The following is a 14,547-nucleotide window of genomic DNA, read 5'->3' on the forward strand; positions in this document are numbered from 1 at the left end:
GTTACTCATTTATTACTTTTCTCATATAGTTCTTAAATGTGCTGGTGTCACTTTAAACACATTGAAAACACAATAACATATTATGTTTTCTCACATTAAATCCAACATTACTTGTCATCTAAGTAAGCACAGTCTTTGTGACAGATTTGCCATTAAGTAAAATCAATTTAAAAAAATATTTTTCCTTTTGTGCTTTGAATGTGTTTTCAGAAGTAATATCAGTCATTATAAATGTGTGCATTTTTCTGCATATCAGAGAGTTGTGAGAGTTAGATTAATATAGTGTACTTTCTGCTAAAGTTAATTGTGAACTTCAGGTTTATGCTGCTGTATCTTGCAGAAGAAACATTCTGAGTGTACTGATAAACATAATGGCTAATGCTAGTTTGTGTAAGTTATCACTGCAATATTTGAGTGCTTTCTGTTTTCTATTAAATGGTTAACACCTATATGCATGAAGTGATATGCACCATAGATATAGGCATCCCAAAGTTTCAGACAACTTATGTCAGTAAAAAGAGCAGTCCAGGGGGAAACAAGGACTTTGTACTTGTAGTGGCTATTTGCTTCAAATAGATTATAACAAAATTAGATATATTTCTATATTTCTATGTTATTGAAAAGCATAATAAAAACAGACATCTGAAAGTGTACTTGTCCTGAAAGCAGCCCTCAAGACCACTGAAAGTACTACAGTGTTTGTATAAATGTATTTATGTATGTACATGTATGTACACAGCCACATACACATGCATATATATGTACACACACATTCGAATATAGCCAGTACTGTAGATGCCAACATTCTGATCTCAATGTCAAGCAATTCTGCACTTGTGAGAGAAGCTTAAAGGTGACTGATTAAAACATCTGATGGTATTTTTCCAATACAGATGCATGACTGTTCTTTCCTTAATTTGCACCCTTACAAAAAGATAGTTGAATGGCACGTTGTCAGTGGGACAGTGGAGCAGGAAGAGTGGCATCGAGGTCTCCGGAGGAAGGAACAAGAACATCACCACTATAGTCTTATAAATATCTATCCTCTCACCCTCGAATGATGTTAGGATCTCTGTGCTCACCTCTCAGACTTTGGCAGCAAAGGTGGATGTTCCCAGGCCATGGTTGCTTTTCTGCACGAGTAAATGAAGCAGTGCACCAGGATGTCTAGGAACATTGGAACATGCTGGTGCTGAAATGGTGTTAATAGTCATGCACGTGCTTTTGGCTTGTGCTAACTTGGCCTTCCTGCCCTGCAGTTGTTTATGGACACAGTTTGGTAATAGGAGTGTTGCAGGGACTACTGCTAACAGGCAGTTTGCAAGCAGCCACACTGTTTTGAAGGATAAGAGAGTTTACTAGGGAATCTGTTGGTTGCAGTGCCTGGAAACATTTCTGGATACACTAAAATAACTAGTTTGAGAAGGCATATAAGTATCACAGTAGAGTCCAATGAATAAAACTTTTACAATGAATTACAAAAGTGTATCAGTGCCATGCCAGAAACTGCATCTCCCCCGGTATGAGAGCTGTGAAAATTATGCTGTTAGTCTCAATGCAGTGGTGACTTTGAATTAGTCATCAGATTTATATTCTGCTGGCACATAAGGATCAACAAAACTGGAGGTAATACTTCATCTGAAATTTTTAAAGACTGAGAAGACTGGAGGCAGGCAGAACTAGTGAGAGAAGGGGACCACATGCAAAGCAAATAGCAGTGTTAGATATCTCAGTGCTGATTCCTGTAACATACAGCTAATCCATAAACCCAATTTTGTCCATTTTTGTGTGTTTTTTAGATTGCAAGTCTTAGGAGACCCTGATAAAGAATTCTTTTAGTCCTTTCTAAACTAAGCTTAGACATTTCAAAAATCTGCCATATTCTGCAAATTAATGAAGCATTTTTAAGTGTTCAGTCCTAATCCCGTTCTGCCTTGATTATAAGCAGTGTTAAGTTCCCACTGGTCTTCAAATAGACCAGTGTTATGCCACAGCTGGTCACTTTTGGTCCTTCTGCACCCACCCCAAGCTTATTAATAAATTGGGCCTGATTTATGAGAAAGTTATAGTTGTTTTATCTTTAATCGTGGATAAAATACGGTCTATTTCATATGTTGAAATTTGATATAAACTTTTCTGGTTGAAAAGCCAAGTCATAACAAGGGACTTTAATAATTTGTTATGAAAAAAAAAAAAACCACCACAGGATTCTTGCAGACTTCTACAATGTGGATTAAGACTAAGGTGTAGAATTTTAGCAATCACTTTATCATACTGTTGAAATGAATGTTTTTAATCAAGGCATTGCAGAAGTTGGTGGAAAGATTCTGATTGTGTTTAATGGGCATTGCACAGAATGATTAGCTTGGAAGGGACCTCTGAAAATCATCTGGTCCAACCCCCCTGCTAAAGCAGGTGTACCTAGAACAGGTTGCACAGGATGGCTTCAAGCTTCTGAAGCTTAATTGTTAATTAATAGATATATTTGATGAACAGCAACTTGAAGACAGTTCAGAATATCTGTTTGGTTTGGAACACAAAAAGTCTAAACTTTTTATTTTCTTGTTGTTAGCCAAGAAATTATTTTTTTTCTTACTGAGAAATTGTTGATTTTGCATTTTGAATTGTTTATGGCAAGTGTTTTTTAATTGAAAACTGTAATGTATAAATAATTGAGAGAAACTCAGCATACATTCATGAGGATCTATGCAGAGGAAATATGCACGTTTAAGCAGAATTTCCCCAATTGGTTTGCCTTCAGGCAGAAATAATTTATATTCAGATATAAAAAAGAGAATGTTAATATTGCAAAATGAAGTACTAAAAAGGTTTAAAAAGGCAAAAGTTAAAATTGCTTATGAAATTTCATATGCTTTTGTGTGTGTACATTTTACAAGTTTATTTTAATTGCATAAAAATGTAATTTCTTTTGCTACTAGGAGATTCCTAAGTATACCCAGAATAAAATTCATTGGTGGGATGGGTGTTCACCTTCTAAATTAATATAACTTTATATCTGTGCTGCAAGTCTGCCAAGCCCACCTAAGTAGAAAATCCTCATTATGCTGTATAATACAGAAATGTTCTACTTTATAATCTGATTGCAATATTGCAGACAGCTGATAAATAAAACAAACCAGAGGAACAACATTTGTAAAGAGAGATTAATTTCTTTCTTACTACCTGTGGAGTGCAGAACTGTTACTGATAAACAATATTGCTGCATTTGAACTATCCAACCTGCCTATTTTAGCAGTGTCATGTTTCCACCATAAAGTGCATAACCAGTGTCCAGAGGTCTCCATTCACAAGCCTGAGTCTGACACTGGTAGAAGGCAACCTAAAATGGATCCCATCTCTTTGTTCAGAAAGAAAACCAACTCCAATTATCAGCTAAAAACTACCAAGGCCGTTCTGGTTTTGTCTATTCTTGTGTCTGTGTTGGAGATTCCTTTCTGTAAGCAATTTCTTTCGGTTTAAAATGATACCTACTTAAGTTTGTGATTTTTGATAAAATATGAACCTCATAATTATTTTTTATAATGGCATTTGTCATAGTGTGGAGCAAAAAGAGGAAAGAGATTTAAAGATATAAATTCCTATGTAATTTTTTATCGTAGGAAGCTTGAGTGCCACTCAAAACGTGGCAGTGGCCTAAAGGAGAGTTGCAGTTCTAGATATTTAGAGACTAAATATCCTTTCAGGCAGGAACCACAGTTTTGTTGTGCATTTATACAATAACATTTCCTGTATGCTTCTATAGCACTTGTAAGGTTCAGTTTGTGCTGGGATAAGCTAAAGGGTAGATAAGCTAAAGGTTCAGTTGCTGGCTGACCAGACAGCATTCTGCCCTCTACGATGCCTACAGCAGAGTTCAGCCTGTCTTTCTGTCTGTTTGGAATTTGGCTCAATGTCTATCCTCAAACTATAACTTTCCCTAAAGTGGTGGAAACTTACTGTCCTACTGACTTCTTACCACATTTGGTTGAAGTTCACTCCAGAACTAGTTGGAGGACAGGATGATCACACAGGCTCGTTCCCTGTGGAGACTAACCTAAAAGTGTCTTTTTGTACTGTTCATTGTTTGGAGAGAACATATACATTTATATTACAGACCACATCCAGAAGTAAGCAAATACCATTGATTTGTCATCATATTCCCCCCTCCTCGCCCCACGTTGCATATCCCAGACTGCTAACTTCTAAGATTTATTCCTAGTTGTGATTATTTATTCCAAACAACTTTCAGAAAAAGATGTGTAGGAATAGCTCAGACCTGCAAACATATTCACGTTTCCAAATCCCATACCTCTTACTACATAAACCTGTTGCTACATTTTAGGTTCATGTAGAGACATATAATTAAAAAGAGTCTCACATCAGGGAACTTTAGAGACAGAAAGAAGCCTTTACTTAATGGGATATGGAATTCTGCATGCCCAGTTGGACCTTTTAAAACACTTTCAGTGTTTTAGTTGATAGATTTTTTGTCATACCAACTGAAGCTAATTCTCCTTTGTTGTGACACTGTATCACAAAGTGGTTATATTGGTTTCTCCTTGCTTAGGAATGGAATACATAAGTTAATTGTGGAAAAACTTGATTGTAGAGCATAATTTAAAAAGTTTAAGCAGTAATTTGCTAGGAGATAAAGTCTTTGGATACAATGCTTTACTCTGTCAGTCAGTAGCAGTCAGAAGCAGCCATAAATCCTAACAGATTCTTGGGGAGGACAGATTTAAAAGGTTTATGAAATAATTGAACTCATCCACCTGCAAGTGCAGAAGGTGGTTCCCCAGTAAATAACAGGGTTGTTACTGTTATTGAACTAGCAGGTACTGTCTTGAATTGTTGTTATAGAAATTAGGAATGTTTTCACCTCAAATTAATATAGTCTTATGAAAGTGTGCCTGTTGAGTTAATAAAATATTCTTCATATAATTATTTTTATTCTAATTTTCAAAAGGTATTGGTAGGCAATGAAGATGTTTTGAATAAGAGAATTCTGTAGCATTCTTATTTTCACTTCTGAAAATAAATTCAGTGAAAATTAAATACTTTCTTCATGCTTTTCCTTCAGTTGATTTAGATCAAGGTTTATTATTAAGCACAGGGAAGTAATAATGTTCTTTACACTACAGAAAAAGTAAGTTTTCTTAATCCTTTCACTGTCACTGCCACTTTCCTAGCCTAGTTCTTCAAATAGAGTGCCTTTCAGTTCTGATATAACACCTGGGGACAGGTCTGTATTCTTGCTTTGTAATAAGGTCTTCAAAATATTCACAGCAGTGCTAATTCGAAACTGTCATTTGCATTTTCATTAAAATTTTCACATATGAAAAAGATCTTAAATTAGTTTCTGTTCTCAGGTATTTGGTGATTGTAAAGTTCATTTTCAACTAAGTCCAAACTAATAAAAAAGTATTGCTATTTACATTGAACTAGGAGAGGTGTTGTATCAGAAATGTTTTAGAAAAAACATTCTATGTATGCTTGAATACAATGTGTAGCACTCAATTTAATTGTTTATGTAGACACTTCTGTAAGAATCATACTCTAAATGTTTTTGGTATCAAATGTTGCTCTGTTGGCTTCATGTGCATGTTCATAAGACTGTGACATTTAATGAAGAGATCTTTTTAAAGTATTGATAGCCATGAGTAAATTATACTATGTTTGATCTGTGTTAAAGATTCAAAGTCCAAGATCTTTGAATAGAACTTAGAATAAAAATGTAATTAGGTTACATCCCTAAAGTCTGATATATCTTTAAACAAGACTGCAAATGAAACTTTATTAAAACTTCAAATGAATTATTTCTTTGCTTTTTTAAATTCTTTTTCCCTTCTCTTTCATGTCTATTACTGACATTGCTGCTTGTATTTTACCTGTCTTTTCCAGGGTGTTTTAATTATTTACTGGTTAATGACTAGTACTGAGATGAAGCTGCCCGCTCACTAACAGACTTTTTTTTTCTTGGCTTCAAAGCTTTGCAAGGTTTTGGACAACTGTATCTGGACCAGCAGTTGTCATCATAAACTTTCCTGGAGGCAATGTTTCCTTTTAGTAACTGATAAAGGAGATTTTCTGTTTCCAGAGGTGCCTTCCCAGTGTCACTGAGAGCTGATGGGGTTGCATGTGCTCAGCCATTACCAATAATCTCTAGAAGTCACAGGTAAAACAAATATAAAGCTGTTAATAAAAATATACCTTACTCTTCAGAGGATCATTTAGGTTGGTTGGGACCTTAGCAGGTCATTAGTCCAGCCTGCTACTCAAAGATGCTTCTGAAGAAAATCATCTGCACAACAGAACAGCTCCAGTGCTGGAGCATTGCATCTGATATTAAATTTGTTATTGGAAGCTATGAAAAGTAAGGGAAATTAGGTGGAATCTGAATAAAATGTAATTACTGCAAATAAAAAAAAATAAGCTGAGGCAAGTATTTGACATGAGTTAGCAAAAAAAAATAATTTAGTGAAACTAATCTGCTCCAGTGACACTGTGTTTAAAAGGTAATGATCATATTAATTATTGAGATTAAATAGTAATATAACTTGTTTTCATTTAGTTCTGTTGAACTTAAAAAACTCTCAAGCCCTGAAAAACAGAACTGCAAAGTATGTGCCATTCATCATTGAGTTCTCAGCTCCCTTCCCTCTCTGCATTTAGATATCCACCTACAGACATTGAAATATTTGTGAAACCTGAAATGTGAGCGTCCCACTGAGTGTGGGCCTGCTCTTATCCAGAGCCTGGAGCCTTATAATGTGAGCTTCCTGAATACATTTTGCATCTTAGGTAGCCTTTGCATATTGAAAACACTTTGATGCTTTGCAAACATGAAAGAAGGCTTGAATGTTATCATGAAGCAAGAATTCCATTCTGTCTAAAATGGGTGTGTTGTCATTCAGCTGATGTTCAACATTGTTTGCAATCTCGTCCTCTAAATGAAAATTTATATATATCAAAAAGTGTTTATTTATATATAATCAAATCAGAAGAAGGCATCTGACAAATATGTTAACCTAAGAAGATAAAGGAATTTTAATTGTAAAGCAGAATTTTGTGTGTTCTTTCATTTGAATATGAATGTAAGACAGACAAGTAAGTGGAATTTTCATATGGGATCTGTTCAATTGTCAGGTTGTTTTTGTTTTGTTGTTGTTTTTTTTGTCTTGCTGGTCCACAGTACACTATCCCCTGAGCAGCTGTCATTTCAGCTGCCTGTGGGAAAACCTTCCTTCTTTGCAGTTCAGTAGTGCTGGCAGCAGAAGGGGAAGGGATTAGAGAGCAGGCAGGCAAACAACCAGAGAAACCAGCATTACCCCCAAGTTCCGATATATCTGTTAGAGAGCCCTTTAAGCAACCCCTTTTTAGAACACATTTAATATTATAGTGTGTTGGTGGAGTGTTATAGCATACTGTGGAGTGTCCTACTCTGGGTGCTACAGTCTACACTGCCCTCTAGGTTTGTATAGGTATATTTTGAGTATTTGAGCTTTAAGGAAAGTAATTTAGGTCCTCAGAGGACAAGACTTTATATGCTCTAATGTTTATTGGATTACTGTAGTTAATTTTTTTGTTTCAAGCAACACATACTTATATAAGTAATGTGAGCAGAAATAATGTATCATCCTCTAAATTGCAATACTGAGAATTAGCCCAGTAGTTCTTGACCCAGACAATGGAAGATAAAATACTATCTTTTTGCACTGCAGTCTCAGTCCACCAATGCCATATCTCAGGTTGTGTAATGTTCAACTTTCCTTTTATCTCTTTCTTTCTCTTTTGTGTCCTCAAGGCTTCTGCTTCTCAGGCATGCTCTCAGTTGGCCTTAGGCAGCTTAGACTCCAGGTGAGATCTACTGTTGTATTGTCAAACTGGGGAAATGGCCATTACAATATTCTTATGAACTTCTTGTGTCATTTTGCTAAAACTTCCTGTAGAATCTTTCTGAAAAAAATATTATCAGCTCCTGTAAATTAAATTCATATAAATTTTTATCCATTATCTTAATACTCGCTTTGATTATTGTCTGATGATTGGTTGTGTTCTAGAGGGATCTTGTAGAGTTATGGAACCACAAATTTTATCTTAAATCCCTTCCACAATTTTTTTTGTTGCTTTTCAGCTGGCACATACGGTCAGGTTATTGCATCTGAGAGCAGCTCCAGTGACTTCTGAGCAGTTCATTTTACCTCAGTAGTCCAAGGTGGTTCGACTATTTACTGAATAAGAGCCTTGCTTTGTGATTCCTGTGAATACACGTTTGTTGTAGACTTATAACAACCTCCGTAGATAGTGGCTCACACTGGAAACTGTGACAGATTCTTAACTATTTCAGCAGGAATAGTGCTACTGTAATTGTCATAATTGAACACAGGAACTGAGATTAATACAAGTAGTCCAAGCAGTTAGACTGAAATGTAAGCCTACATCTTTTCAAACGATAATAACCTTTTTGGTGTTTTGTTACTATTAGCTGCTGCTTCAACCAGATTTTATGTTCACGTTGTACAGTGAAATAACCGACAGCAAAAGATGTTCTAGTTTTAGATTAAAACATGCTATAATGTGCTTAAAGCTTTATTGTCCCTTTAGGTTGTTGTTTTAAGCTACAGTGGAATATTTTCTGAAGTCCTCAACAACTGTTTCCAATTTAGAATTAAATGTGCTTTCTGCTTATAGTAGTGCTGCTGAAGCAGTGTACCTAACAGGCCTGTCACTTTTCTTGGGCAATTGTTTCTGTAGCAGTATTTTCATTGGTAAATATATGAGCTGATAGCAAAGGAAATCATTAGGTGCTCTCAGTATTGCTGAGGCATGGAGCTAGAGCAGGTCAGTCACTGCATTTTGCAGATTGTGACATTTTAAATTACCTGTACGCCACTGGAAGCAATCTGTGGGCCTAATTAACATCTCACCTAATTAAAGTTAGGACTGTATGTAGGGAATTCTAGATAGTTTTGCACTGCCTTTATTTATTAAATATCATATTATTCAAATTAGCATCTTTAATTTCAGTATTGAAAACTTCAGATTTGTGTGCTGTTTTCTTAAGTGGGAGTAACTTTTTTTTTTTTTTTCCCCTTCAAGTAATCAATGCACTGCTGAATGAGTTCATTTTAATGCACTCAATCATGCCTCTAATGTTTGTAGCTTACGGGCGCAAGCATCAGTAATGCAGGAATGTTATATGGCTTTAGTTTGGGCCATTTCATAAAATATTCATGGAATCAAAAATGTGCATCAAAATAGCGGCTGCGAGAATTACATTTATGTGCCTGCTTTTATGGCAGCTTCACATTTAAACCCATTTGTGTTAATATCTAGTCAATCTTTCTACTTAAAAAAAAAAAAAAGGCAAAATAGTAGTCTCCATATATACCCCTTTTGGTTTGATATCTATTTTGATAGAACAAATGTGTACTTTTGGATTGGGTTTTAGGAAGGGGAATTATAAAGGAAGTTTTAGAGAATATAAAAACGTTTCTCTTCAGTATTTACAAAATTACACAGAATTATTTTCCTTGAATGAATAGATTTATTTTTTTACTTCGAAGCAGCTCAGTGAAAACTGTAGCACAAATCTTTGTGCATACATATATGTAGTTTCTATGAAAATACAAGGAATTTCTAAAATTTGAGACTGTTGGAGCTGAGTAATGTCTTACATTCATATAATTGTTTAAAACCATTTTTTTGCTCCCAAAATTATATTGTGACAATGTTTGCCTCCCGTATTTAAGATTAACTATTGCTGATGGGGCTTCTTTTGTTATGCCCTGAGTTATATTAAACTATACAATTTTAGTAGTGGTAGTACATATGTTGTAAGAGTTACCTTCCTGGTTTTTGATTCCTTTTATAAGAAAGGTGGAGATATATCAGAGATTCTCAAATTCCATTTAGTATCCACTGAGCTAAATTCTGCATGGCACTGTGAGAAGAAACACGCAATTGCTATTAATGTTGCCAACTTTAAATAGCTTTACTGCTCGATGTAACATTTTGCAAATAGATATTTCAAATATAGACTTCCTGGAAACACCTTCTGGATTTTCTCTTTGAATTACTAGAGATAAAAAAATGCATTTCTGCAAAGTGTTTCAAGTGATTTTTCCTGCTCCATTGTTTTTCCTCTCATTTTTCTTTTTTTTCTCCTTTGTTTTTTTTTTCAGTTGATAATAAAAGTAATTTAAAACTCTGCCTTGTCACTGTTCAAGTGAGATAAAAATGCTCTTACACTCAGAAATGTTCTGCAATTGGCTTATTAGTTTCTTCTAATGTTTTTCAAGATTTTCAGGCAGCATCTACATATGTCTGCATATGTATGCCAGCAGTTGCAGTAGTTCAGTGTTTAAAAAGTGGATTGCACAGGCCAGATCAATTCCAGCTGAACTGACTCATGACAGGGAATAAATATGTCATCCCCCTGAAAAGATTGTTTTCCCACAACATTTGAGTTTCACATAAATATTACGGATTAAAGAAATAGGCTGATATGTCATTTACCAATGGCAACAAGGGATTTCAGATTATTTTCATGGAATTCCAAAGTCTAAAATGTTTTACTGTCCATGAATGTGAGAATTTTTATTAAAAAGAGTCTTCAGTAAGCAAATTTGTAACCACATAAGGCCTTTCAGGTCAGTAATTCCATCTCTTCCTTGTTTAGGGAACTAGCAAGTGTTTTGGCTTTTGGCTCAGCATTTTGTTTTTGGTATTTCTGCAGGCAGATTGTTTTACTTTTTACTTCATAATCATGGTAATTGAGTGAAGCCAAATGTATTATAGGTCCATTTGACTATTACCGAAAAGACTATATTGCTTTTGTATTTTGAAGCTTGGTGTAGATGGATTGTTTCCACAGAGGTTTCACTGAGACCTGGCAAAAAGAATGTCAGGTCACAGCTCTTATGGTTTGGTCAACTCTTGTGTGAGTTCGATTTTTTGGTTGTTTTTTTTTTTTTTTCAGTCTGACGGGGACTTTCTCAGGAGATACTGCGAGTGAGAAAGCATGGGAAAGATCTGCCATATCTGATAGTTCTAACAATTTAAACAATAATTCTTAAGGTTGCAAGTATTATTTACCTAAATGGTGTGTCCCATTAAGAGATTATATTACAGAGTTTTAGGAGAAACTCAGATACTTTGTTCAACTTCAGATTAGACATCCAGGTGATATCACTCATTTGTTTGCTGCCTCCCATTCATGCTAAGAGTTTTTGAGTAACACGTGAATTGAATTCTATTATTCTAAAGAATCCATACACATGTAGTGGATCCAGATCACTGACATGTAGGAAAATATCCTTTCAAAAGAACAAACAATTCATTAGTGAACTTCGGGAAGAATTTCAAGTAGGAGCATGTATGTGCTTGTGACTATACAAGTGAACAATGTACTAGATCTAGCTACTAATGTTAAATTTCAACTCAACTTTCCATCATTTGTGACAAAGCCAAAACCAGCTTCTTCAATCAGTATCTTAAATCTGCATTTACCAACTTGGATAACTGGAATTTCGAGTTGATGGTTCCTTAAGGAGTTAGCTGGACTGGATAGGCAGAAACTCAGATTCAATCGGAAGCCTCTTAAGAATGGACAGGAGTTTTTATCTGGCTTTAGCAAGTCTATATCTCTATTTCCTGTTACATGTACTGTCAGTGAGTCCCTAAACCGTTTCTCCTGGTTGTGATAATTTCCCTTCGCATTTCTATTTGTTCAGTCTGATGTCAAGTATGTGATATTTTGGAAAGAATGTATAGATCTTCTCCTGTTTTCCCAGTGGTTTTGACCACCTGTCCCATACCTGTCCCTAGCTAGAGCAGAACTGAATAAAGCCTGCTGGGTCCCCTTTCACCTGGCACTTCACTCTTCAGCACTTGTTGTGTCCTCTGGGACTCTTACGTGAATCACGAGTTGTACAGCCTTAACATAATTTGCCTGTGAAACTCGTTTGATTCGTTGCCTCGTTGAAAGAGAAGTTTCTTCTGCTTGTCAGTTTTAGTTGAACTCATTTTAATCACCAGAGAAGCTTAATATGAAAATAAATTTAATTCTAATAAAGATGAGTTATGTTTTATATTGCAGAGTTGAAAGCATGGTTATAAAGGGGTAACATATGCAAAAGACAAATCTAAATTGAGTTAATAAGAGAAATCTGTCATAGCTGTTCTGCTGCCTTTAGGTTAGCTAGAGGCCTGGGGAACTAGCTTCATTTTCTCTAGGAATGCTTAAAGAAGATCCTTCTCCATGCTTTTCTCCCTTCCTTTCCTACAGCTGGGAAACAACTTTTCTCCACCCTGGTTCTTTTTGCAATTTGAATGCAGCACTGTAAAAAAACCCCTGCAAAACAGTAATAGTTCCTTATGAAGCATGTTTCAGAAGAGGTGTAAGCTACAAACACATCTAAATGAGCTTAGTTTATGCTTTGTTCCAGCTTTTAATAGAAATAGCATTTGATAGTATTAATGATCTATGGAACAAGATTCCTCCATCACACACACACAAACTCATGAAGGCAGGGTCACATTCACCAGTTCTCCCTGCTGTAGAGTATTCTCTTTTAAACAAGGTACTGTGACCAGAATGTGGGGGGTTTTAATTATTTTCAATGTAAATGGTCTCACCTGCTTCACAGCAGTTTTTCTGTACCCATTATGTATGAAGAACATGTTCTTTCCATTCTTTGAATGTCCATTGTCCAGAAAACATAGAAAGCTTCTCGACTGAATTGTATGCACAGAGATAAATCTAAATGAAGGTAGAAGGAAAACTACTTGCACGTTAAAATGAATGAACTCTATCGTCAAACTTTTCTTTGCCTTAAAGATATTTGAGTAACTTATTGAAGACCTTGAAGTATATTACTTCAGGCTCAATAATTAATTTATCAATGGTTAATGCTCTTGCAGTAAATCTACTAGATAAACTCACCAGAGCTGGCCTGGTAATAATTGTTGAATAAATTACTTTCCATAATAATTCTTTTTTCATCAATTAATTTATTTGAATAAAGATATTTTTTTTTTTCCCCACAGTTTTGGTACCTTTATCCTCCACATTTCAAATCTTTCAGCACAGGTTTTCATTATGGAAAAAGAAACTTAAGGAACGGTTTCAATTGTGATTATTTATGCATAGATGTAATTTTAATATACGAGAACAACAAAGGCTATATTCATGAATATAGAATAAATTTACTTTCTAGAAAATCCTGACTTTGCATCCTTGGGATCACACCCCTTTAACATTGTGAATCTACAAAGGAAAGATCATTTAAAATGTGATAAACTGTAATTTTAGCATTACTGGCCACTGTGAGATTTGGCAATTTTTTCCAGTGATCTGTGAGTTACATACTGAAGATTCTTGAAAAAGCTGTGAAATGTTTGGCTGCATAAAATTATTATAATCTACTGACTTTTAAATTTTTTTGTTGATTGAACTGATTTTAATTATGAATGACGTTTTTCAGGTCATGTCATGGAAGCTGCTGAGCATTATGAAGCATTTTATCAGCTAACAGAGGGATCATCATGGACGGATGAGACAGGCCATACTTACAATTTACTGGCATGTGAGCATCTCTGGAGAATTTATACATTACTAGCAGACAAAATGCTAGAAAATAAAGAACACCAAGAGGCCATCAAAACACTAATAAAAGCTTTAAAGATGGCAAAAGAAGGTAGGTGGAAAATAATGCTTTCCCATCCCTTTATTCTCTGTGAATGTCATGATGTTCCCAAGAGTAAAGTAGAAATTGTAAAGTGTTTGGGTGATTATTTCCTGTGAAATTCAAAGACAAATGCTATCAATACACTTGCAGATCTCACGAAGGCAGAAATGCCTTCCTGCTGACAGCAAAGAAACTTTTAGATTCCTCAAAGCTTTATCTCTAAACAAACCTGACAATCTTGTGGGAATAATAATGTAAAACTGTGAACCCATAATCAGAAAGTGAGGTCACTGATGGAAGCTTAGGTCACTGATTTTGATTGGCTAGTCACTGTTGATTTGGCAATTTTTGAGTGATATTATCTGCCAGAAAATGACCTTTTCTCTCTACATAGTTATTTAGTACTTGCAAAACACCAGTTTTCTTCTTCTGAATATCTTAATATACATAAATACTCTGAAACCAGAAGTAACAAACTAGAGAATCTGAAAATAGCGGAGGTAGGAAGAGAGACCTCTGGAAAGCATCAGGCTGGCTAGAGCAGTCTGCCCAGGACTAGATCAAGTCAAGATTTTAGTATTTCCACAGCTGGAGCCTCCATAACCACTCTGGGAAACACTTTCCACTGTTCAAACACCCTCGCAGTTACATAGTGTTTTGTTGAGTTCAGATAGAATTCCATTTTGTGCCTTTTGCTTCTTGCCCTGTCACTGAGCACCACAGAGAAGAGCCTGCTTTCCTCTGCTTTGCTTATGCCAAAGAGGTACTGATAAGATCACCCCTGAGCCTTCTCTCCTGTGGTCTCAACAGTTCCAGTTCCCTCAGCCACTCCTCCTAGGAGAGATGCTCCCAGTCC

At 35.5% G+C, this 14,547-nt stretch overlaps 1 protein-coding gene across 5 annotated transcripts in view; it reads left to right on the plus strand.

The window, feature by feature from the left end:
• The window catches only part of TTC29 (tetratricopeptide repeat domain 29), a 237,561-nt gene that overhangs the window by 152,139 nt on the left and 70,875 nt on the right, over positions 1–14,547 (plus strand). For all 5 annotated transcript variants that reach the window (XM_017820132.1, XM_017820128.1, XM_017820130.1 and 2 more), the window contains one exon: positions 13,488–13,700. In XM_017820132.1, coding sequence (XP_017675621.1) covers positions 13,488–13,700 — 213 coding nt within the window. The remainder of the gene's footprint in view (positions 1–13,487; positions 13,701–14,547) is intronic.

The sequence above is a fragment of the Lepidothrix coronata genome, unplaced genomic scaffold, assembly GCF_001604755.1.
Source record: "Lepidothrix coronata isolate B3197 unplaced genomic scaffold, Lepidothrix_coronata-1.0 Scaffold79, whole genome shotgun sequence".
NCBI classification, from domain to species: domain Eukaryota; kingdom Metazoa; phylum Chordata; class Aves; order Passeriformes; family Pipridae; genus Lepidothrix; species Lepidothrix coronata.